We start from the raw sequence: 27,693 nt of genomic DNA on the forward strand, positions 1-27,693 counted from the left end.
TGGGCGTGGCCTAACTAGGTGGTGGTACCAGTTTGTTTCTTGAGGCCCACTATCCACTGTTTTTATCTCCAATTACAGTGTGGATTGTGGTTCAAGGGCGCTAAAGGTTACAGGAGAAGGTATCTGGGAAAGTGTTGAAAAGCTGGCTGAAGCTTTACATATCGGAGGAACCTCCTTCAGGAGCACACTGTTTTGTTCATAGCCATGGTCTTGTCCCATCCAATAATGTGAACATTTTTAGGTGAAGCTGGGTGTGTTTTGTATAATGAACGGGGGCTTTTGAATCAGATTGAGGAGAAAATAACAGGGTTTATGTACAATTTCAAAATAATGAGGCTAGAGGATTCTTGGACAGGGCATTTAGAGAATTCTGAAGTTTTTATTTATTAATTTTCATAACGGCATACAACCAACATATTACCCCACCCATCCCAGATCCCTTCCCCCCCACCCTTTGACACACCATGCGATACTGTCGACCACCAGATCTGCAAATGTAGTTTGTCCGGTCAATTATCGTTGCCACCGCTGATCAGTCTGCACAGTCCTCCAGAGACGTTCCCACTATAAACGGCGCCGCACGTGATCACATGCTTGTCATCCAGATTGTCCATCTAGACCTCCCATTCATCGCCACCCGCCTATATCCCAGCAGCGCCAGAGGCAGGCTGTTGGAGCAAGTAATGTGCGTACGCCTCCCACATGCCAGTATCACAACACTGTTGCCTATTCATCCATCCCCATCCACTCTCCATGTCATTACAATACAAAATATCATTTTTCCATTGCGAAACCTTTGCAGCACTTCCGGCCCCTCACACCATAGCCACTCTCCGCTTAGCCAGAATGAGGAGCGACGTCGCCAATCTCCTCATTCTACTAGGAACCTCTTTAGTGTAGCCCAACATAAGATCAGGGCCCATTATTTGGCCTATAATCCCACCCCCCCCCGCAATTGTTTCAAACACTCCCTCCCAGAACAATTGTATGCCCAGACAGCTCCAAGCCACATGGAGGAAGTCAGCCATTTCTTAGTGGGATCTATTACATCTCTCTGTAGCTTCTGGGAAGAATTCCTTGATTTTAATGGGAGTGCAATAGAATTGGTGTATTTATTTGAAATGGATTAGCTTATACCCAGCATTGATGGCTCCCTTCCGAATTCCCTCGCAGCAGTATTTGCATGTATCCTCCGAGATCTCCCTGCCCAATGATGTCTCCCATTTTTCCCGCGGGTTGGATGCTTCCATGCTCCTAGACTGGATAGCCAACTAATACAATCCTGTGGTTCTACGTCTACCCAGCAGGCCCCGAAGTGCCTTATCTAACATGGGGGATATCAGTGGTTGATCAGGGAAGGTATTAAACACCAATCGAAGACTCACCTTGAGCCTAAAGTCTAAAAATACATCTAGGGCGGAAAGCGTCCACCTCTTCCTCAACTCCCCCAGGGACACAAACCTACCCTCAGGGAACAAGTCCCCAAAGCATGTAATACCTAGTTTTTTAACCATGTCTACAAAACTTATTTATCCCCGGCGTATGTATTACTGGGAGCCGGGGGGAGTAGAGAGTTCCACCCCTCTGCTTCTGCTCTAGTTTAATCCATGCTCTGCATGTACCTCCACCAGATTATTTGGGTATCATACACGAACCGGGGCCAACAGGATGACTGACCGAAGCAGGTTGGGCACAGCTACTCTCCTCTCCACTTCAATATGACTCCTGTCATGCTGTAATCTGTGCAAGTATACCAAAAATCCAGTTTGCGCCACCTCATATTACGTCTCGAAGTCCGGTAGCGCCGAACCTCCCTCTGACACCGGGGCCACTAACTTATCCCACGAAACCCTGGCCGGTTTATCTGCCCATATAAAATGCATTATCGCAGCTTTCAGACTGCGAAAGTACTCCCCGGGGATCCTTACTGGGGCGTTCAAGAAAATATAAAGAAATCTCGGGAGCAGTGTCATTTTAACAACGGATATCCGCCCGTATACGTTCAGTGGGAGCCTCTTCCACCTGCTCAGGGCCTCCTTAGCTTTGTTCATGGCCTTGAGATAGTTGTTATGGTACACCACCTGCGGGTCCCTCGTGATAGAAATGCCCAGGTAATTTGTGTAGATCACGTGCCATTAAAATCCCCATGTATCATGGAATTGGGGCGTCGCTTCCGTCAGAGGGAATAACACTGATTTGGATGTATTCACTTGTAGCCCCGACACCACCCCGAATCCCTGAACTTCATCCATCACCGGGTCCAGATTCACCTCAGGATCTTTAATAAACAACACCATATCATCAGCATACAGTGAGATCATTAACTTGTGATTGTACAGTTGAATCCCTCGATGCATATGTATGTCCCTAATCCTTTCCGCCAGCACTTCAATCACCAAGGCAAAAATTAGGGGTGACAAGGGACATCCCTCTCTGGTACCTCTCTCAAGAGGGATGGCCGGTGTTAGTTGACCATTCACCCTCACCCTCGCTGTCGGCTGTGTATGCAGTAGCTTCACCATGCCCACATAGTGGACCCCCATACCCATACGATGAAGAAATGAAAACAAAACGGCCATTCTATCGAATCAAATGCCTTGGTGGCGTCCAAAAGGGCAGCCACCACCAAGTCCCCTGTAGCCACAGCCGGCATCAACCCGAACATTCTCCTAAGGCCGTATGAGGTAGAGCGGCCCGGGATAAAGCTCACCTGATCTGCTAGCACCATTTCCGGTATAAAGGGCGACAGTCTCGAGGCAAGAATCTTTGCCAGAATCTTATTGTCTATGTTAATTAAGGAGATTGGGCGATATGAAAAGCATTCACACCCAGGTTTATCAGGCTTCAACAGAACCACTACCACTGCCTCTCGCAGTGAGTCCGGCAGGGTCCCTGATTTGAACCTGTGCCGGTACATCTCTAACAGATGAGGTGCCAGAGAGTCCGCAAGTGTTTATAAAACTCAGCCGTAAACCCATCTGGCCCTGGCGATGTCCCATTCGGCAGAGCTTTAATCGCATCCATGACCTCCTCTAACGATAATGGATGATTCAGGTGCTCCCTCTGGGCCGCCATACACCAGTGCAACGCAACCCTATCTAAATACTCCTCAATATCCCCTCATGAAGGTTGTGGACTCGAAGAGTACAAATGACTATAGAACCGGAAGAACTGCTGGACAATTTTGGTATCCTCAAACTTGTTATTCCCCTGCTCATCCGTGATCACTTGGACTATCAATTTTTGGCGCCCCTGCGAGGGTACGGCCGGGTTTGTTGCCTTCCCCATATTGACGTATATTAGTTGCATTTCTCATGAACTTAACGTCCCTAAGCGCTAACGCTTGGAACTCTTGCCGGTGCTTAAGAATCTCCACCCCAAACATGATCAGGAGGAGCTGGGTCAGTCACCTGCAGCTTCCGTAGGATCTCTTCCTTGGCCGCCAGTTCCCTCCTAATTAATTTGAGAATTCCTGCCTCTCTGGATATGCATTCCCCCTGTATCACACATTTCAAGCTCTCCCAAAGTACCCCCGGGGACTGCACTGAACCCGCGTTCAGTTCAAGGAATCGCTGTCTGCAAGCCATCCCTAAATACCGCATCGGAAAGACCTTCGCTCTTGAATCGCCACGTAAACTCCCCCTTAATCCACCCTTTTATGCCCAAATCGAGAAGCACAGGTGCGTGATCTGAGAGGGTGTGAGCAAGAATCTCGACACCCCCCTTACAGCCCTCCCCCCCCCCCCCCCTTCTGACCTTGCCTAGCAATGACTGCGAAACAAGAAAAAAGTCAAGCCTGGAAGCCGACCCATGAGTATCGAAGTGACATGTATATTGCTCTGACCCTGGGTGTCTCACCCTCCACACATCTGCAACATCCCACAGAAATGACACCTCTCGCAGACGGTGCATCCCTTTGTTCCCTCCACCTTGTACCCCCTTGGATCTGTCCAATTCAGGTTGCATCATAGTATTGAAATCCCTAGCCCAGATCACCACCCCAGCCGCTGAACCTCCCAGCCGCTGAACCTCCAAGCTGCCCATCTATCCAATCAAGGGTCTCTACCGTATCATTGTTAGGCCCATCGTAGTTAATGTATACAGCTTCCCTTGTATGGTGCCCCGTACTATAAGGCCCCTGCCCCCTTCGTCCTTTATCACTGAAACCAGATGGAACCCAACCCCATGATGAATCGGTGTGCAAACCCCCCCCCCCTGGCATATGTAGAATAGGACGAGAAATACCTATGACGGCCCAATGATTTCCCGAAGGTGGATTCATTATCCCTCGCTAAGTGTCTCCTGGAGAAATGCTATTTCGACCTTATGTCTCTGCATATACAGCAGTACCTTAGAGTGTTTTATGGGACACCTCAACCCTCTGAAATTCCATGTGCAGAATTTAAATGACACCATATTTCCAGCTGGTAGCTATGTAGCCCTCATATCGGTCCGCCACTCCAGGACAATGCAACAGGACAACTTTAGAACCACCCGATCAAGTGTGTCAATCACTCCCCTCCCCGTCCCCCACCAACAACCCCAACTTGTCAGTGAGCAAATGTCCCATCCCCCCGCACTTTAGAAGCTCCCCCCACCAATTTCCAAACTCTGATCTGGACATCAGATCTTGTAGCTTCCGTTTGAGGAACCACTCTGAGCCCAGCCAACCCTGCTCACCCCCGAAGAACAATGCACCCCGTCAGCAGGGTCTACATTAACCAGTGGTGGCTGTAAAGGATATAACGTCATGAAGACCTTATTGTTCATTATTCCCTCTCTGCCGGGGCTGCCTCGGTAGCCATTCCAAGAAGCTGGAGGCTTCTTCCGGAGTGTCAAAGAACATTGCCTTGCCCTCATGCTCAATTCAAACCTTTGCCGGGAACAGCATAGCATAACGAATCCCTCGATCCCTCAGTTGCTGCTTCACTTCCAAAAATGTTTTCCTGGCTGCTTGGACTTTGTCTGAAAGGTCAGAGAAGAGTCTAATGTTGTCCCCTCTGTATGATACTGACCCCTACTCCTGCGCTTTTTGAGAGCGATATCCCAATAATTTAGCAGTCTTGCTATGATCGGGCGTGGGGGTGCCCCGGGGACCGGCTTCCTTCCCGAAGGCACTCGGTGCTCTCTCTCCACTATGTACATGTCGGAGAAGCCCTCCGAACCCAGAACCTCGTTAAGCATGGCTTCTACCTACTGCTCCATGTTCATCTGATCCATCAACTCCGGCACAACAACAATCCGCAGATTGTTCCTTCGAGAGCGTGACTCCAAATCATCCTGTTTATCTGTCAGTTCCTTCAATGCCCTCTTCACCGATGTCCTGTCTCTAACGAGGGAGTTGGACTCATCCTCAACTGTTGATAACATGCCCTCCACTTCATCCAGTCGATCGCCATGCTTATCTAGTCTGACCTGCATGTGGTCCACCTTGCAGGTAAGTGTCAATTGTTCCATCCAGGGCTTGTATACTGGACTGTAATTGGTAAAACATTATTTTGATGTCCTGGAAGGCCCCCAGAGGGTGGACCGCCGCGGGGGACTGTATCCCCCAGGACTGCACCATGGAGTCCACGTTCCTTGCCGAAGCCGAGATGTCAAACTGCAGCTTGGATTGTTGTTGTCTGCCTCCCTTGCCAGACTTGGGACATCACTCCCCGCCCGCCCGGCCGGAAGTGGGGAACTAGCCCGGCCCCCTGCAGGCCCGCCCCCTAGGGCCAATCCCCGGATGACTCCAAACAGGGATGACAACCATGCCCGGCCCTCACTAGCTGTATTGTGCAATTAAAGGTGCGCCACCAGTCATGGCAGGCCTCTACCCACCCTCTGCCTTGGGGCCCTCCAATGAATAAGGCCAACAAAGTACAGTATATTCCCAGTGTGAGGAATTTGATTATGCTGTAAGAGCTGCCCCCTGCCCTGCTCAGCTGATGCTCCGCTGCCCGGGGTCTTATTCCAGTGTATTGCCCAGCGGCGCAACCGGACCCCACCTCCTCAGGGACTACCACTGATACCGGCTGCTGTTATCCAGAGAGTTATGTCTTCGTCCTCAAACGCCCAGCACCAGGATATGCACGGCCCACTCCCAGCTCGCCGTGTTTACAAACCTGCGTCTGTAGAGTATGCCGCCTCTCCTCAGCCAATATATAAAGGGGATTCCCGAATGACCACATGCGTAGTTGTTCTATCTTATGCTGGGGAATAGAGACTAATTAAACAAGAGATAGATAGCTAAAGTTTACACAACAGTTATAATCATTAAACCTCAACTGTTAATTTAGACACATTAAGTATTTAATAAAGACATAAAAAAAATTCAAATCATCAAAATTCACTTGATAAAACACTAAAAATGTGAGAAACCGTGACCAAATGGGTAAGACTACAATCAATGGAAATCCAATCAATATTATTGCAGAGTACCTCGAGTTGATAACCTCTGTTATAGTATTGTCCTTATCTAGGTTGTTAAAGTCTATCAATGGTTGTATAGTTAGCCATTGTTTTGTCTCGACATGGTTCTGTTCATTATCTATAAATGCAGAACATTCATCAGGAGTATTGTCACTTCAATTAAAAACAAACAATCTGTACTTTGAGTCTATTAAGCCGAAGATTCTTCTGGATGATTGTCGGTAGTGTACACGCTATTTCTTGCGTGGTATTATAACTGTTGGTAAAAAACAAGAAGAAGAACAGCTATTAGTGCTAGAGTCTCTATGAGAAAATTATCTATAGAAAGGATGGGGGATATAAATTACCTTGTCCAATCTGTGGAGTTTATTGAGAAGCGAACTTGATTAGAGCAAGAAAGGGCTTCTGTAGGTGAGAGATCCCAAACGTTGGATATACACCCTGCAAAAAATTACAATCAATTTAGAGACGTCCTGAGTGATTGTTAGGAATAGTCCAAAGTGACAAGGTCACTCCAGTGGTATTGACATATCAGATTCGAAAAGATGGTGTTAAAATTATCTCCAACATATGGTTACCTTGGCGGTTTGGCTGGCTGTATTTAGGCGTTAGAATCCTAGGAAGGATATGGATTCCGGTGGCTCACTGTAAAGCCATCAGTCGGCTCGAATCAGTAGTAAATACTATTAGAAAGGAAACAATAATTGCATCTTAATATCCAGATAGTCGCGGGGCGCTCTAAATGGCTATAAGTAAACATCATGGTCTTGGATCTTACCATAAGTTGCCTTAATAGGACCACAAATACGTAATTGTTGGCTGTACAAGACTGGATATCGTGTCCGCGCTTCCTTTCGGTGGAACGACTAGTTAGTCCCTATAGGAAAAAAGAACCGGAAGCTACTTAAGGAATGTATGGAGACGCAAAATCGTATGTACTTCTAAAGATACCGGGGTATCTGTTTAAGACCCTTCAGGGATAGAGGTTCTTACCTTGTGGGGGTGTCCGGGTACACCTAGTCCGTATAGAATTCTCGCTCGATCTAACCGCGCTGTCTCTTGCACTGTTGAGAGTTGGCGCCCGCCATCTTGGATGAGGACTTTTATATGAACTAATAGTCCTTAACTTGTGTCGGTGTCTCGTTAATACAAGCCTAATACTTGTGGCTACAGACCTCCCCTGTAACATACAGGATGTTTAAAAATAAACGAAGGAGCCTCACATATCTTATCTTGATTAAGAGTATATTCCTTCTAACTTTATTTTAACAGGGAAAAAAACAAAATTAGTATTGCTAAAGATATAGTCGCTACTAGGGAACAGTCGTCATATAAAACAATGGTCTAATATAGCTAGTAGTGCTGTTTCAAAGTTGATTGCACATACTATGAAACAGCTCAAAGTACAATTGGGCATATATACCCTTCTGTTCGCTAGGCTGACTACTTATAGATAATTCGGATCTGTTTAGAAATAGTCGAGCTACGATTAAAGCACCATGTTACCCCCAAAGAGATAACTAGTGTATTAAAGAGGACCCAAGGTTGTGATCAGAAGATATACATTTATTTATATATATATAGGGGTCCAAAAAGGTGGTCAGCTGGAGGATACATAGTCAGAGGTATCTATGGCAGTAGTAGGGGTACCGAATGGTATTTAAATTCCATTTAAATTTTGCCCCACTTCACTGCATCATTAAGCCCTTCCTTATCACTCCGAGTTAGAAAGATTAGTCTTTGTTCTTTTTTGATCAGGGCTTGTTTCTTTATGTTGATATCAGTGCCTGTCATAATAAAAAGAACTGTCCATCTCATATCTTATCCAGTATGTTTGTTATCTATAAAGTGTTTGACCATCGGTGCTTTAAGTACTTTGTTATTCATACAGCTCTGGTGTTCTATGATCCGGGTTTTGACCTTTCTATTAGTTTTCCCTATATATCTTTTGCCACATGGGCACGTGATCAGATAGATCACGAATTCTGTGTTACAATTAGAGAATTGAGTCTGTTGCCAATATCTCGACTTCTTTAGATTTAGTGATGTATTTACACACGCTGCAATGTCCGCACGGATGATGTCCTAAAATTGGGCTCAAACCCCAACTTTGAGTAAGTGTTTCACCTTTTCTTGGGTTAATTTTCAACTTACTACTGCTTATGATTTCCAATGGTCATAGATTGTCTGTAGGCGAACAACGGGCAGGGTAACTGAACGGTAGAGTTATTGAAGATTTTCCAATGTTTCCGAACTATGTTAGCACTCGAGCTCAGCGGGACTGTCCCCTGGCAAACCCCAGCCAGTTACTATCCACCTCTTGCAGCAAGTGCGGCCTCCTGATGCCACGCTCGGACCTCTCCTCCACTCATCCGCAGGCCACGGGCCCCACTGCAGTCCCAGACCAGGGGGGCCGGGCGGGAGCCCACCCCACTCCCAGGGTACTCCTGGGCGATCCTCAATCACGGCTCCGGCACCCGCAGGTGCTCCCCGATAGGCAGAGATGCGCACAGTCCAGGGGAGGAGTGCGCCCACCTCCGTCCCCAACCTCCCGGGCTCTGCTTTCAGTGTGTCCTCCTGCCTCGCGAGCCACCAGCTCCGTCCTTTGCACTCCACTTGTCCCCCCGGACGGACGGGGCCGCCTCCCAGGGGCCGCCCTCCAAACACTAGCGCGCTCAAACACACCTCGTGCTCAGGGCTCCCCGAGGCCGCGCCAGACTGTCATCCACAGGAGAGGGCCAGACCTCCGTAGACTGCTCCCACCAGCCTTCCACACAGCTGCAAACGCCACCAGCCCAAGGTCGGCACCTTCATAAAGACTTACCCCGCATGTGGACATGGATTTCTCTGGGTAGCTGGGAGCTCACAGGCTCGTGGCCGTTTTGGCTGGGCTCACCAGCGCCCCCCAGAGAATTCTGAAGTTATTAGATCTTTACTTTATTTTGATTATGGTCTTCAAAAAAGGGACCCGTTGGTTGTATAGGCCTGCCACTGAACTTAGTTTCACAGGATGGTCAACCATATTGAAGGTGAGATTTTAAGCGAGAATGCCTGATGCCGTGGCTATGATGCAAGCCAGATTGTATCTGATCAGGCTATCCATCTCCTCTCTTCAAAGTGGACTTGAAGCTAGGCTACAGCTTAAGTTATATACTCGCAGTCCGGAGTGCATTTTAAAGAAAGGGCCATTGATGTTTACAATCGCCTGTGTAATTATTAAACTTGCAGTGTCTCAGAACATGGGTAGTTGGGACATCTCTTGGTAACATGCTTAAAATGACAGTGCTTTGTATGGTTTGTGATCTGCAGCTAGATTGACTGATTGTGGTAGTTCTTTGTACCATATGGGTATTTTCTTAGGACTGAGGATGCGTCGGACATTTTATTTAAATACTATTGCTGTTTCTAAACACCCTTTTTTTTAAAAAAAAATATCTCTGTGAATTCTTATTTCCTCAATTTCGTTTCCAGTCTAGGGGTTTTATTTTAGACTGGTTAACTCTTGTGAAACCCATCCATTATCTCGGGAGAGGAGTGGAGAACATTACTGAGTGCTATACAGTCTATTGAATTGCATGCAGTTGATTGACCTGTGGGGAGGGAGGGTGGTCAGAGGAAATGTGTTCCAGAGTAGAGGGACATTTAGCCAAAGCTAGCTTTGTTTGGCTATAGGCATCTTAAAAAAAAATAATAATGTTGATTTAATATGTGGGTAGGGCTGACCAAATATATTATGACAGCACTGGCCACAGCATTTGTACTATCAGTTGAACAGATTACTAATTTTCTGTTTTGAAGCCAAAACATTATAAAAACAATTTAAATGGATGATCCCTCGCCCATTCCCACGCATGGATTGGGGTGATACTTTTGTTTTTGTAATTTTGTTCCAAAGTTCTAGTATGTAACTTTGTCTTTAATAAATTGTAAATTCCCTGCAAGGGAATGTGAGGCAGACAACTTGGTAAAGGATTTTCACAAGAATGCATTTGAATTAATATGGGTTTGATGAACGCCTCACTATCTCTAACCTAAAGAGGATTTTCCCTGCCTACCAAAGTAAATACTGTAACAAAAGGAATCTGTCCCGCACACGTGTACATACACCAAACTCATGAAGGTAATACATGGCAATTCAAATGTAACAAAAATAAACAGTTATATTCAACAAAGACCTAATAACTGTGTATCATTGCAACCTGGGTCAGATCTCCTTCCCCAGATTCAAAACAGAGTTTCCATCAAAGATTTTAAATGAACCAGTTCCTTTTTGTAGCTAAGCTCTGATCATAAAGTTCTTCTTGTTTCAAAAGTCTTTAACTTGCACTTTAACCAAGAATTTGAATGGACAACAGATTTTTATCTCTCAGCTTAAAGCAACGAGTTAAACACAACTGCTTAGTCTTCCGTGATTAAACAAAACACTTTCACAATTCTTCTTAAAGCAATGTTTTGTCAGGATGATCCTCCAACAATTCATGAAACTTTTAAGGGATGCTGCCGCTTTTCTCTTGAAGCCCCCTTGCTTCCTTTCTACCTTCCTCCCTTCAAGAATGCCTTCCTGGTCCACTAACATGCCAGGACAAAAAAGCTCCTATTACAAATATTCTGTGGTGAGGTCTACTTCAACCTTTTAGAGAAGTCTTTACCTTTCCTTGACATTCACAACCTCTGTTGGGAAAACAAGTTAACCAGGCAATGCAGGTTATACTCCTCTATCAGGAGGGCCTCTCTCCTGCCAAATCTGATTTCACTCTTTTATATCAATTAACCACTGACAATGTCTTTTTTCCTCGTTTCTTTTTGGCTTAGGCAATGCTTGTTGGTATTCTGTTTATTGCCTTTTCCATATTCTGGCAACAATAGTTACAATGTTCCAGACACAATGTTCTTTTATTATTTAGCCAACATGGACTATATGCTCTGTACAATATCGCCCCCCTCTTTACTTTGGCAATGTTGGTAATGGTCGATTTGCTTTAGTATTGCCCTTCTTTTACTTTGGCAATGGGGTTGGCTTTTGTAACAGTGATTATGCTCTTCCTCTTCTTGGCATTTTGCATAGTTCTTATTTCATCAAAATGCCTTCTTTCTATTAGCTCGTATTCAAAATATCTGTCTGTGTTTAGCGGTCGCATACATTTTCTTTTTTTAATTTTTTTTAATGGTAAATTTACCGGCTTCTGCATACGCGTCTGTCGGATCCACTGACACGGGTTGTTCTGCTGCTTGTCTGCAAGGCAGACTGTTTCTAAATTGCCCGCGGCGCTTACCGAACAGGAAAGGAGCGTCCCTGACTCCTGGTTGTATGCTGGTGCTCGCAAGCCACCTGGACGCTGAATGCAAACTGGAGAACCGCTCTCTCCAGGGGCACAGCTTTCAACAGCTCTGCTGCCGACTGTGTATCCTCTGCAATCCAGGATATTAACCTGGGAGACCCTCTCAGGACCTTCAACCGCTTTACTTCGAGCGGCAGCTCCAATGTCTCCCTCCTTCCACGACCACTGTAACGGGTGGTTTCTGCAACTCCACCCTCTTGTTCTCATGGCCTGCACCTGAGGGACCCCTATATCTTCAAAGGTTCTGCACAGGTTAAGGTCATTAGAACCACTAGATTGCACACTGCAGTTTAGTGCCGAGTCCCTCTTCCTCGTCCAAGTACATAGGGCATTGTGGCACTTGAAGTCCCCAATGTTCTGATTTATTATTTCCTTCATAGCTATAAACTTCCACTTTATGGGATTTATATTGCTCAGTGAATATATCCTTAAGAGTGTTTTAGACGGTTTACTGGTTGATTCAGATTCAAAGAGGAATTATCTTTATTAAAAGTCAGTGTTAATAGTATTCCCGCATATAATTTCTCTGGTAATCGCAAGAATTTTCCCTAGCCTCAATGTGGGTATCGTGAAGGGAAGTCTGACTCTGACAACAAGCCATTAGATATTCTGGTACTATGGGAGTCGCCCTCTCTGAAGAAGACACATTCTGTGTCTCTCCAAACAAAGTCCTTTTGATCCCTTGGGGCCTTTCTCCTCCCAGGTGATCCTCCTGGCTAATACCACCCCCAGGGTTAGAATCAGGTAGCGGCTGCCTTCCTCTGTCCACCTGGGAAGAGACCCTAAGCAGGGATCCTATGAGGATTCCACAGGATTCATCTGTGACCAGCAGAAAATGCAGATTTGTAAGGGGTCGGAACCTGTTACTAGAATGATTATTCGTAAACTGAGATATAGAATATGGAGTTAGTTGTGGCTGCTTCCGGAACAATGCTCGCTTTACGGGCTCTACGTGGTTTCTAGCCATCCTCTTGACTGCTTCTTTGTCCTCATCCTTGCATCTCTAATCTCTTGTATTGTTACAACTCGCCTGCATTTTTAATTATTGCTCTGGAGCAATTGCTGTTGGTGATTGAACATTGAAGTTTGTATTTTAATGAGCTGTGTTTGTGCGGCTACTTTGAATCTGCTGACCATTGTGTCTATTTCGTTTTTTCTTTCTTTTTTAGAAATGTCTAAGGCAAAGAAAAAAAGAAATGCCATCAAAATGAGAAACCAGCCTCCCAACGTGGGGTTTCCTTCTAATGGACAAGCAGACCAAGGTATTAATTGTGATTGTACTTGTGGTGTTTGGCCTAAGGTCTCTTGCATCGTGGTGGATATGGAATATCTGGTTAATGTCCAGAGTTTCAACTCCTTAATATTTCGATTGTAGGAAAACCAATAGGAAAACAATCGGATATTTACATTTTTACATTCTTGTTAATGAGGAGGCCCTTTTAGCAGTCTTTTCACAACTATTGTAGAACTGACCAAACAATTTGTAAACCATGAAGGACGGTATCACTGATCCTGTAGTAAATGTGTTTTGTTTTTTGTTGAAATTACTGCGGGTCAGTTGGAACAACCTATAGAAATATCGATCTATTAATAATCTTGTATGAAATCACCACCCACAACCAGAGATTCTAAAGGGGAACATGTGATCTGGAAAGCAGGTTTTTGAACAGTGTGTGGATCCTATTTTTTGTCTTTTAAATCCACCCTATAGTTGGACGACTTGAAAACTGATGGATGTATGCAAGATCACAGGTATAAAAACGAGTTGAATCCTGTGGTTGAGGTTTTAAGGTTTGGTGTCCTTTTTTCTTTTCAAGTTTATTTTTATTTGATACAAAGGAAATGCAGATTACACAGCAAAGCCTTGTCAATCAGAATGACAGGAAAACGTGCATTTGCTCTGAAATATATTATTGGCATTTTGATAGCAACGTTTCAAGGCCTGCAAGGACCTATGTTTCTGCTAACATTAACCTAACATGCACTCTAAACAAACAGTGTGTTCCTAAAGTGGAACAAAATAATAAAGAACCATTGGACAAAAGAGGAGCAGCAGGACATGGAAGTAATGTGTGGAAACTAGGACCGCATGCTACCAGGAAACCCTACATTACGAAGGCCACTGTAAGAGTATCTGTCACTTTGGAACACATTGCTTCATATGATATGATTTGATAGTTTTATATAGCGCCTATAAACAATGTGTTTTCAAGGGAAGGACCAATGGGAAATACTATGAAATTCTTACAGGCCATGAACAGTAAGGATGTGAAATGAACTATTGTACTCGGCCTGACGACATTTCAGATAGTGCTAGAGCTAAGACATAGATGAGGAAGGGAAGGGGGGAGTGGGAAGGAAATGGAAACAGACAGGTGACTACAGTGCTAGGCCTGACCACTTTTCTGGTAGAGCCGGAGAAAAACCAAAGGTGAGGGAGAGGGGTGCAGAAAGGGAGGGGAGGACCAAAACAAGCCACTATTGTACTAGGCCTGACTACATTTCAGATGGTGCCCGCGGGTGGAGGGGAACAAGTAAGGAGTGGGGGGCGGAGACAGACGAGGTTGCTATAATAGTAGGTCCGGGGACAATTCTGAGAGAAGTGCATAGAAGAAAATAAGGGGAGGAGATGGGGGGGGAAGTGGGGGAGATTGAGAGTAAGCAGTGGAGAAGCAAGAGGGGAGAGCGAATACAATTGCCGAAGTCAATAGTAAAACATAATGTTGCAAGCCAGGATACAAGATGAAGATGAAGATGGGAACAGCATGATTCGGGGCCGCCATGAGCACAAGATGCAAAGGAAGTCCAGCATGAGAGTTGAGAAAGGGTGACGCACCGTGAATGAATGACGTCCATAAAAGTCAAATCCAGCATTGGCCACAAGACGGTGATGGTGAAACCAGAAAGTATCAGGACCGACTCCTGCTGAAATAGGCTGGAGGGGGTTACGGGGGCAGGGTTGAAGAATCGAGCAGAACAGGCAACACCTGTATGCAAGAAGGGTGGGGGGCACAAGGGAACATCACAGGGGGGGCGGGAGGAGAACCAGAGGGGGGAGGACAGCGGGAGTAAAAACATGTTGGGGCATGCTTACCTGCTGTCTGAGCAGAGGGTCGGGCCCTGGGTCCTCCTGGTCCGAACAGGAATTGCCCTTTTCTTTGTCTGCCCTTCACGAGCGACGCCTTTGATCTAAGAGTTAAGAGCAGGAAGGAAGAGGCAGGGCTAAGAAGATGGGTGGTGCTTAGGCCAGGTGACCTAGATCCACTTGTAGCTGTTCCCCATCTGCAAAGGAAAAGCGGCTGCAGGGCTCTTTAAGTAGGGAAAAAGAGCGGCAACCAGGAAGGCACTAGGTGGGCGGGGCTTGCAAGTGGGGGAAAAAGAGTGGCAACCTGGAAGGCGCCAGGTGACCTAGATCCACTTGCACCCGCTCCCCATCTACAAAGGACCCTCTCAAAACATCCTTTCCAGTATTGCATGCGCACTCTGGTCTTTTTGCCATTACTCTGTGGCACAGTGTGGCTCTTATTTCCTCATGCCTTCTCATTTAGCACAGGTCCATCCTAGACCAGTATGAAGTTGATCCTGTTGGGCACTTCCTTCCTATTGCATGACATTCACAGCCACGCACCACATGCCTGTGCTGGTTGTCTTTTTGCACTAGCAAATGTACTCTCATATAAACCTGGTCTTAACTTTCTGACCAGTGTCAAGCAGAGTGTATGTAGTGAGCAATGCTGCATCCATTGCATTTTTAGCTCGCTTGTTTTTGATTATATTCCAATGACGCTCAAATAAATTGGTGCCCAGTTCATGTCATGTGTGACTCCTGGAGATTTTTCTTGGAACCTGTACACATGTCTATACATAAATACAGTGTTACTGTTTTATCGATGGGCCATCTCCAGAAGTGTAACAAGCAAAGCCAAGAGTTTTTGATTTTGTTTAGAGCTGGAAAAGGCATTTGCCTGGCATTGCCGTAATGGTACTAACTGGCCTTTTAATGGTAGCAGCTGAAAAATAATGCATTTGCCAGTGATTGCTTTTAAGAGGACCTCCTGTGAATGGCAGACATACTACTTCTAAATCAAGTGGCTGAAGGCTGACCTGGTTAAGATCTTATTACCCTGTAGCTCGTTTATACCCACTAATTAAACCGTTCACGTTTTAGAAGACTGCTTTGAGAAAGCCCCGGCCGACACTTGGAATGCAAATTTTGATTTTAAGACTTGATGAAATCTAAGTCAAAGAGATCCCAGCAGGGTCTGTTTTTGGCAGGAAGTTGATGGGAAAGGCTATAGAGATTAGCATGCCCATGTGCAGGAAGTGGGTGGGTAAATAACCAAGCAATACCTACAAGTATTGTGTCCCTCCTAATATGCCATCTCTCTCTAGTTGTACTGTAATGCATTAGTTTCGGCAACTAGCCAAAAACTAAAAATAGGGCTGACTATTTCAATTAAGTTTGTAAGTTTATTTTATTTCTTGCTTTGCTTGTCTGTGGTCTAGAGTACAACTTGGGTTGCATAGCGTCACCAAGCAAGTGTAAACCCATTTTATAAAAATAAAAAAAGGTGCTACTGTTCCTCCACACATAATCATTTCTCACAACGGGCATAAGGAGGACTGATGACCGATTTTTCTAATAGCTCAAGCACTCAGAAGTAATTAAAATTGAATCGACTTTTCTGAAATGTGTGACCTATGATTGGAGTGCTGTTGGCAAACATTATAGTGAAATTGCACCTGTATGATCTGCTGTTTGCGATTCTGTTCTCTCGATTAGGCCAGTTGTAATGTGAAGGCCAAGCCTAGATGGTTGAGCTGGCAAGGTAATGTGTCCTCTGAACTAGCAAGGAACACCTTTCATCCTTTGGTGAGTTGGTCCCTCCACTGGAGGGACAGGAATGTCTTGTGAAATCCGACTGGGCCACTTCTGGAAAGGAACAAAATCTGGTTTAGAAGTTAACATACATCTTCTGAGCAATATCCTTTCTCAAAAGCTGGCTCTGCTTCCACCAAAGACTGGGCTGGCGCTGGCGCAGATGTTTTTAGATCAATCAAAAAAATTAATCTTATTGTCCCTAATTCCATGTTTGAGGGATGGTAAAGGTATCTGTATACCTGGTGGGGCCGACTATGGCAGTCTCTGGTAAGTTTTGAAGTGTTCAGAATAGACTTGCTCTAATAGTTTGGAATTGTGGGAGGAGGTGGTTACAAAACCTACCACCAATCCTTTTTGCAGAGATTGGTTCTGAAGCCAAGCTATTAAATTATCCTTCTCGAAGGTGATAAAGTATAACTGATCCTGCCTGCTTATGTCTGAAACAGCGCTTTGAATGCCATTGTTGACAAGCTAATGCTGCTGAATGATCATGGTTGCATGGACTACTGGAAATTAGAGAGGAACAAGGAAGTGTTGGGACGTGCCTGAACGCTTCCAATGCAAAAGTACGGCTTCCATGATGAGACAAATGCACTTTTGTCAGAAAACCGGTTTATTGCATGCGTATGATCAGGTGGGGCTAGTCAGTTCCTTAGAGCTAAAAAAAGGCAGTTCTGAGAGCAATATGGAAATAGCAGTTTATATACATTTAAACAATTTTACATAATTACAAATATTCTGTTACAAAATCATCTCCCTCATTGGCTAATACTAATACAAAGTAACTTAATACCCCAACTTTTTAAAATTGACATTGTTTACTTTCATAAGGTACACCCGTTTTGACATGCGATCGTCTGTCGTCCTACATTACGTATTTATTTATACATGATGCATATATTCATAAACAACCAAGTTATTATTATTCATACCATGTGACCAAAACCCATTAACTCAGATGGTGATTGTACAGGCTATTATTTCTTTAGAACAACAATAACATTCAAACCTGCTTGCATCTTTGTATTATTTTTCTGTCATTATCCTTACTTGAGACTGTCACCTCAGACCATATGTTTGACCCATAAACTGCTTTTCTCCTTTTGGAGACCATAAAAAGTCTGGGCCTGCATGTGGTAACTATAAACCTTCCTTCACCCTGCCATGCAAGAACCTACGTGCGCCCAAGGAAATTGCTGCTTATATCTACAATTCAATCCGACCATAAAGACTCTCCAAAAATGGCTTTGCGTCCTTGCTCCATGTTGTGATATTATCACAGCCGACCATATGCGGCTCGCTTCAATCCCCCTATCGTGACCTCGGTAATGCCGCCTTCTCGGCCAGCCGAAAATTCCCTTACCTGCAAACCAACAAGTTCTGCAACTTGCGTGGACTTTGAAACTGAGTGAATATCCTTGCACGTTCCTCGATGTCTTCATATACTATGTTTTTACAATTTAAGCCTTTGTCAAACCCTCACATGTACAATTTTCAGAATTGCCACATCTCCCCACATTAACTTCTTTTTTCCTGGGATCCTTTTTCCCATGTACCTGAAGGTGGCTCACCCGCTAGTCCCCAGGGATCTGTCATCCAGGTGGCCAGGACATGGCCATTGCTTTTGCATCCTGTTCCTGGGGGTGGACGGGAGGATCACCTGGATGAGTGGTGTGGCAGTTGGACAATGAATGTTGAGATGCGGTATCCTCTTCCCTGTAACACCTCCCCCAAACCATATATGCTAGTAATTTACCTGGTCTTTCCTACTCACCATACCTTCGTGCAGCTGCAGGTCTATCAAAATAGCGCAGTTCACGGTCTGCAGCCGCTCCAAATTCATCCACCAGTGTTTTGGTAGTTGATGTAGCATGCAGTGTGGGGGCAGTCGCGTACTGCTCTTGGAGTTTCGCTAGCGCGTCTTCTTTCTTTCCCAGGTCTCTCCGTACATCCTTGAGTACCCCAAATTCTGTGGACATAGTGGTTCTCCTGATGTAGGCTTTAAAAGCTTGCCATGTGATAGCCTGATTAGTGACCGATCAAAATACTCAGTGATGTGTTGTAACAGGCTGGTTTTGTATACTGTGTCAGCCAATGCCGCTGCTTTGAAGCGCCATGGCGCTCTCTGCGGGATAGCCCCAGGAATAACCATTGACAGTAGTACCAGTGAATGGTCTGAAAGCGTTCTAGGCAGTATTGTGACATCTGTTACCCAGCCCAATACCCTCTGTGAGATTAAACCTAGATCAATTCTAGGGGGCGCTGTTGCACCTCATGCAAAATGGCTGCAGCCTGAAAGTGCTCAGTCGGAGGAGGTATAAAATCTTGCACTTCTGGATGGTGGCCGACTGAAATCTTGATGTTGCTTTGATCCGGACCTCACACTGATCCCGGGGGTGCCACAACGACACCGCAGGACCCTTCAGCGCCTGAGCTACCACTACAGGCCCCCGGGTGCTTTATAAGTGGACGTGGCAAGGAACTGTTCCCCCAACGACTGTCGGCCCGGCACTGAACCAGTGGATCTCCATTCAGTGCTGGGAGCCCCCATATCTGGCAGCATATTGCATGCATGACCCCATACCCCCATCGGGGTGCCGTAATCCAGTCCTTTGTCCTGACCCCTGCAGGAGAAGCACCGGGGCAACCTTGACGCCTGGGGCTCTGCGCAATACATCGGGACTGCCATGTCCCACGCAGCGCTGGAGGGACGCTCACCCCGCCGGAGCCCACCTTGCTCTCCGAGCGCCTGGCCTCGCGGTATGCCCGAGGGGATTGAGGGCCTGCCTTGCGTCCTGCTTGGGTGCCGGGGCTGCGGGATGCATTTGCGACTTGGCCTGAAGCTCTGTCTCCTTCTTGGCAGCCTGAATCCGGAGCTCAGGAGTGTAACGCTCACCTGGCTCCCACGGAGGCGCTGGTCTGGGTTGCTGTGGCCTCTTCAAACGTGATGCGCAGAATTCGGACCACTGATTGAACAGGACCCCAAAATCTTGCTTGTCTGGCCCGTGGGAGTATCCTTCTGCAGATGAGAAGGGGGATTAACTGTCCGCTGAACAATGTGCTTGCTCCCCCCTTTCCTCCTCCGTTCTTCTCTGACTTCCTCCAAAACCCCCGGTTTAAGCTCGCCTTATGATTTGGAAGGATGAACTCTCCATCCGGCTTCTGGTGCAGGGGCGCGCGTTCGACCAGTTACTTCACTGGTTTTCAGAATGGCGCTGGCAAATCCACTTGACTTTACTGAGCGATATGCCGTAAGTATGAAGATGCAAAAGTTCAAGTGTGAGCCTCCTTTTATGTTGTCTTTTTCTGTCCTTTATTTCAGGTGCAGAACAAAGCCGATGCGTTGAGGGGTTAAATTGCCGGGGTAAAATCAGGTGAGTTAGTATAATTCCCCTGTAATGTCTTTTGTCCTTTCCCCATAGGGGCCGGGGTACGGTACCTGCCAGAGATGTGGCGCCGACCCGAGATGTGGAATGGTTCACCAAGAATCGCTGGTAAGTAATATGGCTGAAAATTCGGCTTTCCTCTTGTGTTCCCTTGCTCTCGGCTTTCCTCTTGTGTTCCCTTGCTCACCTTTTGTCTCTTCTCTCCCTTAGGTGCTGTGCAGAGATGTGGCGACTGGCACTGAGAGCCGCGATGGAGCCGGGCGGCGTCTCGGGAACAGGTGAGTGAAGCGCGGCGCAGCAGCGAGCAACGCGGTGCTTTTAAATGGAAGTCTTCCTTCAGGAATGCTGGCGTGAAGATTCCGGATGCAGGTAAGAAGGTTGAAATAGTTCTTGGTTTTCACCTTTCTCTTCTCTTATTCCCTTGCAGGTGTTCCAGGTTCGAGGCGGGCGTGGCTGGAGTCCAGGTGCAGGAGCAGACACGGTGAGGGTTCAGCTGCTGGGATGCAGAACAACGCGAAGCACGTGTAGCTGTCCGGGCGTGGCTTAAATAGCCTTGGAAGAAGTTCCAGGTGAGTATTCTTCCACAGCCTCACCCAAGTAACAAAATAGTTCCTTCAGAAAAATAGTCCCTCCTAAGCCTCATTTGGCTTGGTTCTTTATGCAGCATGGTCTGCATCAGGTGAGTGTGCAGAAGGGTCTGCTTCAGGTAAGTGCACCAAACACTTCCCCTTATGAGCCTGGCGCCAACGGCGCCAGGACAGAGTCCAAAGAGCCCCTGGGCTTTTACCCGGGGGCGTGATGCCTGGCCAGGTGCTCCGGGGGTAGGCATCATGACAAGGAGGGACAACGGACACATCTGCCTTGGGCGTGGGGGGGGGTCCTCCGGATCTGCTTCCCGGCCGCCTTCGCGGACCTCCCGCTTTGGCCTCCACGAGCCACCCGGACTTGCATGCCCCCTCTGTCCGTGGCCCAGCAGCGCAGTTCGGAGAGGAGACAGCGTCCAGAACACCACTACAATAAATACGGTGGGCCGGGGGGGGAAGGGACCCCACATATCTCACTTCACACCCCCCCCCCCCCCTGTGTGACTACTGCTCCCAGTGCCGCCCCAGGCCTGATCCATGGGGTGACTGAGGCCCGCAATCCACACCCCCTGAGGGGTAATACTCGCACAGGGCAAGGAACCTCCCCACATAGCAGATTGGCACACTCCGAACTCCCGACCCACCAGCGCTCCAGCCATCTACACAACAGCCGGCAGAAGTGTCCTTCTTTGGGAGTGGGACTGTAGCTGGACCGTGCAACACTGAATTCACCACTAGACATCAGCGCTGGTGGTGCCCAGCCTGACACCGGCACTCCCTACTCCTCCCATAATCCCCCTGTGGACTACCAACAAGGTGGGGGCCTCAGACCAAATCAAGGACACCCCCACTACTGATAAACTTTCTCCCCATCCACAGGGACACCCAGCAGCGTGCACCCGGCAAGGTGCACCACAACCGCACTGCAGCCTTATCCCGTCGAGGAATAGCATACCAACTCAGTGGCCCTCTACCCCTATCTACCTGCTGAAGCCTCTCCCCGGTAAGCGGGGCTCATTTCCCCAAACCCCCCCCACCCACCCACCCAGGGGGGGTATAGGCCACTGACCTCTCTGAGGCCCCAGCTCGGGCTCCTAATTGGACTGCCTGAATAGACGCCCTGTTACTCTACCCCCTGGCTGGGACCTGTGCGGACCTGGTCTCCCCTCCAGACTGCGCTCTACACCTCAGGGGTGTTTGGGGGCCTGCAGTGGGGCGGTCCACCCCCTGCTGAACCACCGGCGCCACTCCCTGGGGATGGGAAACCAAAAGAGACAATCAAAAATGGAGCAGTTCGCCAAAGCAGACCGAGAACCACCTCCACAGGAGAATAATCCCTGTTCCTCCCAACTCGACCTCTCGGCCCTTAACCAAACCCTACTAGCAGTAATAAGCAGTACGGACAATCTTGGTGCTAAGATCGATGTGTTAACCTGCAAATTCGGCATGAACTATCATTGACCAGCTGTGCGGTAGGATGGCTGAGGCAGAACCTAGGATTGGGGAGGATAAAATTGCAGTACTTCAACGCAAAGTCGCCTCCTTACAACAACCTGTCCAAAAGGTAGTGGCCAAGAACGAGGATCTCGAAGGGAGATGCAGAAGAAACAACATTAGGATTACAGGGGTAGCAAGACCACCCCAATAGACAACATGGAACAATTTGTGGAAAAGCTACTTTCGGAAATCCTCGACAACCCGCCAGTCACCGACCTATTCATGGTGGAACGAGCACATCATTCGCTGGCTACCAGACCTCCGCCAGGGGCCCCTGAAGGGGCCATCATTGCCTGCATTTTCAATTATCAAGATCGGGACATACTGATCGGGCTGCGAGGGGCAGAAAAAGGGGCCCTTAGGTGGGGCTCGGCGACGATTCGCCTATTCCCGGACTTTAGCCAACAAGTACAAGATCAATGAAAGCCATTCCAAAACGCAAAGACCATCTTCAGGAAAAAGGGCGTGCAATACGCAATGTTATACCCAGCCAAACTGAGGGTTTTCCACAATGGGAAGACACCATTTTTTTACATCCCCGGAAGCAGCGGAAAGATTTGCTGTGGAAATCCCTGAACCGGGAGCCTCCCCTCTGGGGGTGGGGGGGGCCCGTAGGCTAGGAAAGCTGGAGACTTGTCCCTCGCTTGGGTGACGCACCGCGTGGCGGCTCAACCTGAGCCTGACTTGGCAACCTCCAGAAGTTACAAATGAATTATAAATGGTACTAAGTATAATGCCTGTAGTAACAAGCCTCCCGACACAGGATGCGCAGTGGCCGCCGGCAGCCCCCCACGCCCAGTTGCCAAAGGGGTAGATGTTCAAAGTTGGATGGGTGGGGGAAGGGATGTGATAGCTGGTAGGTTGGTGTTCCGGGTGTGGGAGGAGAGGTGGGGGGGGGGAGTTCAAAGTTCATTAGGAGTCGCACTACGATGCCCGGGGAGGTGGGGGGGATGTGGGAGTTCAGGTTTCTGCTTTCTAAGGTCTCAAAACTTCAAGTACACCAAAAAACACTCAAATTTCCGGCTCACTCTCTAGCGCTGAGCTTAACCATCCTGGTCTATATAGCTGCCAGACACCGCATGACGGACCCGGAGTAGACACACCCCCTAAATCCTATATCTCGCTGATGTCATGGAATATCCGGGGCTTCACTAATGGCAAAAAAACTTGCCTGATCTCGAACTATGCCCTTGAACTATGCTAAGAATCACCATGTGAATGTCCTTAGCCTTCAAGAGAACCACTTGGGGGAAAGATCATAGCCTGCCCACCGTGGTGGGTTGGGGCATCCACAGATATGGTTCATCACACACTACCTATTCCAGTGTGGTAGGAATTTACATAAACTGTTTGTTAGAAACTACACACCGAGAGATCCGACCTGGAGGGTTGCTTTGTCCTGGTGGAGGGAGAGATAGCAGGGTGGTCCGTTCTCCATCAATATAAATGGAATTCCATTGCAGCTGATCAAGCCCTTATCGATATATGGCGCCTTCCCCACCCCAATAGTTGAGATTATTCCGGTGTCCACAGTAGTTAGTTCAGGATAGATTATATCCACATGTCCCCCGAGCTGGCCTGGGCGACCCACAAGGCTCAGATATTACCCCGGACCCTGTCTGACCACTCCCATGTCCTGGCACAATTCTCAGGTCCGTCCACCCCACCCCACCCCAAACAACTCTGCTGGAGATTTAGAGCCTGTGCATTAGAGGACACAGCATTTCAAGAAGACCTCTGCCGATCCATCGCTGAGTTCTTCCAAATAAATTCTGATTCGGTCCCTGACCCCAGGTTGGTTTGAGATACCTTAAAGTGTATGTTCGGGGCTAGTGTATATCCCAGGAGGGCGGGGTCTTGAAATGTATTCGCAGACCCATATCAACTAGGGAAACGGAACGGAAGGGTCTTGAGTCCCGACAAGATTTCCCATAGCTTCAGGCTGAACTGGAGCTTAAGAGGGAAGAGATCCGCACCATGAGGTCCAGTGAGGAACGATTCCTGGGAGACCTTATGATCACTGCTAGATATGGGGAGGGAGACCGCCCCAGCAAAACTCTGGCATGCGCCATCAGACACGAGTGTCATATTAACCCAATAGTAGCGATAAAGACATCCGACTGGGTACTCGCCAGGGAGATTGGGAAAATAAATGACACATTCTGGGAATATTATTGGAGACTATACTCCACCCAAACCTCCGCTAGGCACGATGATATGGTGCAATATTTGGACAGGGTTGCACTCGGGTAGCTGGACCCTGAACACGGCGCGTCGCTAAACAATCCTCCATCTGACAAGCAATTCCTTAAGTTAATTCGCTCCCTCCCGAATGGTGAGGCCCCTGGAACCGACGGCATCGCGGCTGAAATGTATAAAACTTACCACAATCTACGCATTCCCCACTTGAGGGGTATGTTTGATGCGGCTTGCTCACAAGGGGTCCTCCCAGAATCTACGGCCCTAGTAACAGTCCTGCTTAAAGCAAGTAAAGACCCCAGTTAATGCTCCTCTTATAGGCCCCTTTCCCTGGTGAATACCGACAATAAAATCATAGCAAAGCTTCTGGCTGACATGCTTTTGCCATTTATGCCTAGACTCGTCCTCACGGATCAGGTAGGTTTTATAGCTCGCCGTTCCACCCAGAACAACCTACGGAGGCTTTTCACCCTGATGCACAACGCAAATCAGTCAGTCCCAATGGCAGTCGCTGCGCTAAAAAAGTGTTTGACTAGGTTGAGTGGCCCTTTCTGTTCGAGGTCCTCCGACGCTCTGGGCTGGGCACAACATTTCTATACTGGATCCAATTGCTGTATACGGCTCCTAGGGCCCTGGTGTACACAAACCGCAAACAATCTGAACCCATCCTCCCATCCTGGGGCATTAGGCAAGGCAGCTCCTCCCCCCCCCCCCCCCACCCCCCCCACCTTGTTTGCGCTAGCGATCGAACCACTAGCGTGCACACTGAGGGAATACCATGCTCACAGGGGGATAACACTCTGCCCGCACACCTCCATCGTCTCCTTATACGCGGACGATATGTTAATTTATGTCAAGCACCCACAGATCAACCTAATCCCTGTCGTCGATGAAATTACCAGATTCAGTGCATTGTCCGTACTGCGGATCAATTGGTCCAAATCAGAAGTTCTCCCACTCGCCACAAGCGTAACCCCACAAGACATTGACAGCGCCGTCACCTGGTGCCCACATGGCATTCGGCATCCACGTGTCCACGTCCCCCATTAGGCTCTTTGAGGAGAATTACATGTCGGCACTTCAAGGAACACAAGGTGGACACCTGGACGCGCCTCCCCATCTTGCACACTGCCAGGATCTCCCTAATCAAGATGATGATGATATTACCAAAACTACTATACGTCTTCAATAATGTCCCGATTTGGCCACCCACGCTCTTCTGGAACAGACTAAAGACCTTGATGAACAGACAGATATGGGATGACAGACAACCCCGTCTCTCGCTGGACACGTTGTGCCGCCCGGGCCCCCATGGCGGCGTAGAAGTACCGGACCTGTTCTTGTATTTCCTGACTGCCCAGGCCAATACACGGTGTGGTGGTGCTCCCCTACGCCTGACCTACCCCACACGACCCTTGAAAGGACCCTGATTAGTCTGGATGACTCTAGGGGTCTTCTACGGGGTGCACCTGTTCTTGTATTTCCTGACTGCCCAGGCCCATACACAGTGTGGTGGTGGTCCCCTACGCTTGACCTAGCCCCACACGACCCTTGAAAGGGCCCTGATTGGTCCGGACGACCTGAGGGGTCTCCTATGACAGGGCCGAAGTACAGCCCTTGGCAGTCACCCTTAAAGCCTGGGATCGACTGGCCAAAACAGCCGGACTGGGGCAATGGTATTCCCCCACCATGGCCATCTACCACGCCCGGGGCATACCCCTCACCCAAGAGGCTATTTTTACTCACCAATTTTTAACAAACTACAGATAGACTATGGGAGACCTAGCCCCACTGGGGAGATTTATTTCTTGGGAAGACCTGGGGCGAATGGACCCCTATAACGTTACTTCTGTATTATCGACTGCGGGAGGCGCTACAAACCAGATGGCCCGACTTATATACTGGACACTATAGCGATTGGCACTATGACTGGTCACTCAGACCCACCCGACCCAGCCTTTATTGAAATAGATGGGAGGGCGACCTGGGACACACTCTGTCAGACGAACAGTGGGATTCTATATGCGCCCAATCCAGAACCATATTCATCAATAACAGATTCCACCTGATCTGTTTTAAATTCCTGCACCAGGTGTACTACTCCCCACTCCGGTTAAGATCCTCACACTGTAAGAGATGCAGTCAGACACAAGCCGACTTTTATCATGTGGCCTGGCTCTGCCCCTGGATCTAACCCCTGTGGTCGAAAATCGCTGAAACTATGTTGGAAATTTTTGACCCTCACTTACCACCAACCCCTGAGATTTGGCTGCTTGCTCTTCTCGAGGAAGACTCCTACAACACAAGGCACCTAGTGAATATGGCCTCCCTGGTTGCCAGATCGCTGGTGGCACGGTCATGGGGAGCCCGCAAACCACCCACCTTTCCACACTGGCTCCACGTTATGTTGAACTGGGAACAAAGGGAGACGCAGTACAATCTAACCATCCCACCGAACAGCACCCCCAGGGACTATTGGGTGGCCTTAAGGTATTACACGACCAAAGCACCTGCACCCGACCCTCCTCCTTGAAACTCTGGCCCTCCACATTCCCACTACGGAGCGCCCAGCAAACCGTCACCAAAGGGGGTGCGTTCCTGAACTATCAGTGTGACACTGCAGTGCCCGGATCAATACAGTTTGCCTAGCCAGTTTAAGCTCATTCTCGATTACCAAAACAGTGGTGAACTGGAAACTTTTGCACTGTCTATTATAATATTTGTGTACCTTGTGAATGTTGTTAATTCCTCTGAGTAATGTAGAAGGCGGGAGGGTGGGGGGAGGGACTAGAGGCGCTCTGCCTCAGGGCGGGGTTTGGAGTTCTGTTTCTCTTTAAGTTATCCTATGATTCTGAAAAAATAAAGTTAAGTAAAGTTAAAAAAAAAAACAAATCAATTCTAGAGTGCATGTCGTGAACCGACGAGTAAAATGTGTATGCCCGTTGTGGTCCTTGTAGGGATCGCCAAGCGTCCTTCAGGCCTAAAACCGTAATATGTGTGCGAATTACGCAGGCAGCTCCGGTTAGAGACTTAGGGGTACTCGCTGTCCGGTCTAGTTCCACATCTAATATGGTGTTAAAGTCCCCACCACAAACAATATGGGCAGTTGGGTATTTAGTGCATTTTTGGAAGATCTCGGTATAGTGTTCCTGATCATCGATATTGGGGCCATATATATTAGCAAGACTTCGGTGGTGCCTAGCCTACCATGAACCACTACATATCTGCCGTTCGGGTCACTGTCTGTCTCGATATGTGTAAATGGCAGCGTTCTGTGTACAAGTTTCATGACTCCCCGGGCTCTAGTTGAGTAGGATGTAAAAAATGGGTGTGTTCCCCCATCCAGGTGCAAACTTACTCGCCTGGTTCCCAAGCAAATGAGTTTCTTGCAA

General features: G+C 47.8%; 1 protein-coding gene across 1 annotated transcript in view; it reads left to right on the top strand.

The window, feature by feature from the left end:
• The window catches only part of POP1 (POP1 homolog, ribonuclease P/MRP subunit), a 1,381,968-nt gene that overhangs the window by 31,618 nt on the left and 1,322,657 nt on the right, over positions 1-27,693 (top strand). The window contains exon 2 of the mRNA XM_069621412.1: positions 12,923-13,015. Coding sequence (XP_069477513.1) covers positions 12,925-13,015 — 91 coding nt within the window. The 5' untranslated portion in view covers positions 12,923-12,924. The remainder of the gene's footprint in view (positions 1-12,922; positions 13,016-27,693) is intronic.

The sequence above is a fragment of the Ambystoma mexicanum genome, chromosome 5q, assembly GCF_040938575.1.
Source record: "Ambystoma mexicanum isolate Mex_15411 chromosome 5q, UKY_AmexF1_1, whole genome shotgun sequence".
Lineage (NCBI taxonomy): Eukaryota > Metazoa > Chordata > Amphibia > Caudata > Ambystomatidae > Ambystoma > Ambystoma mexicanum.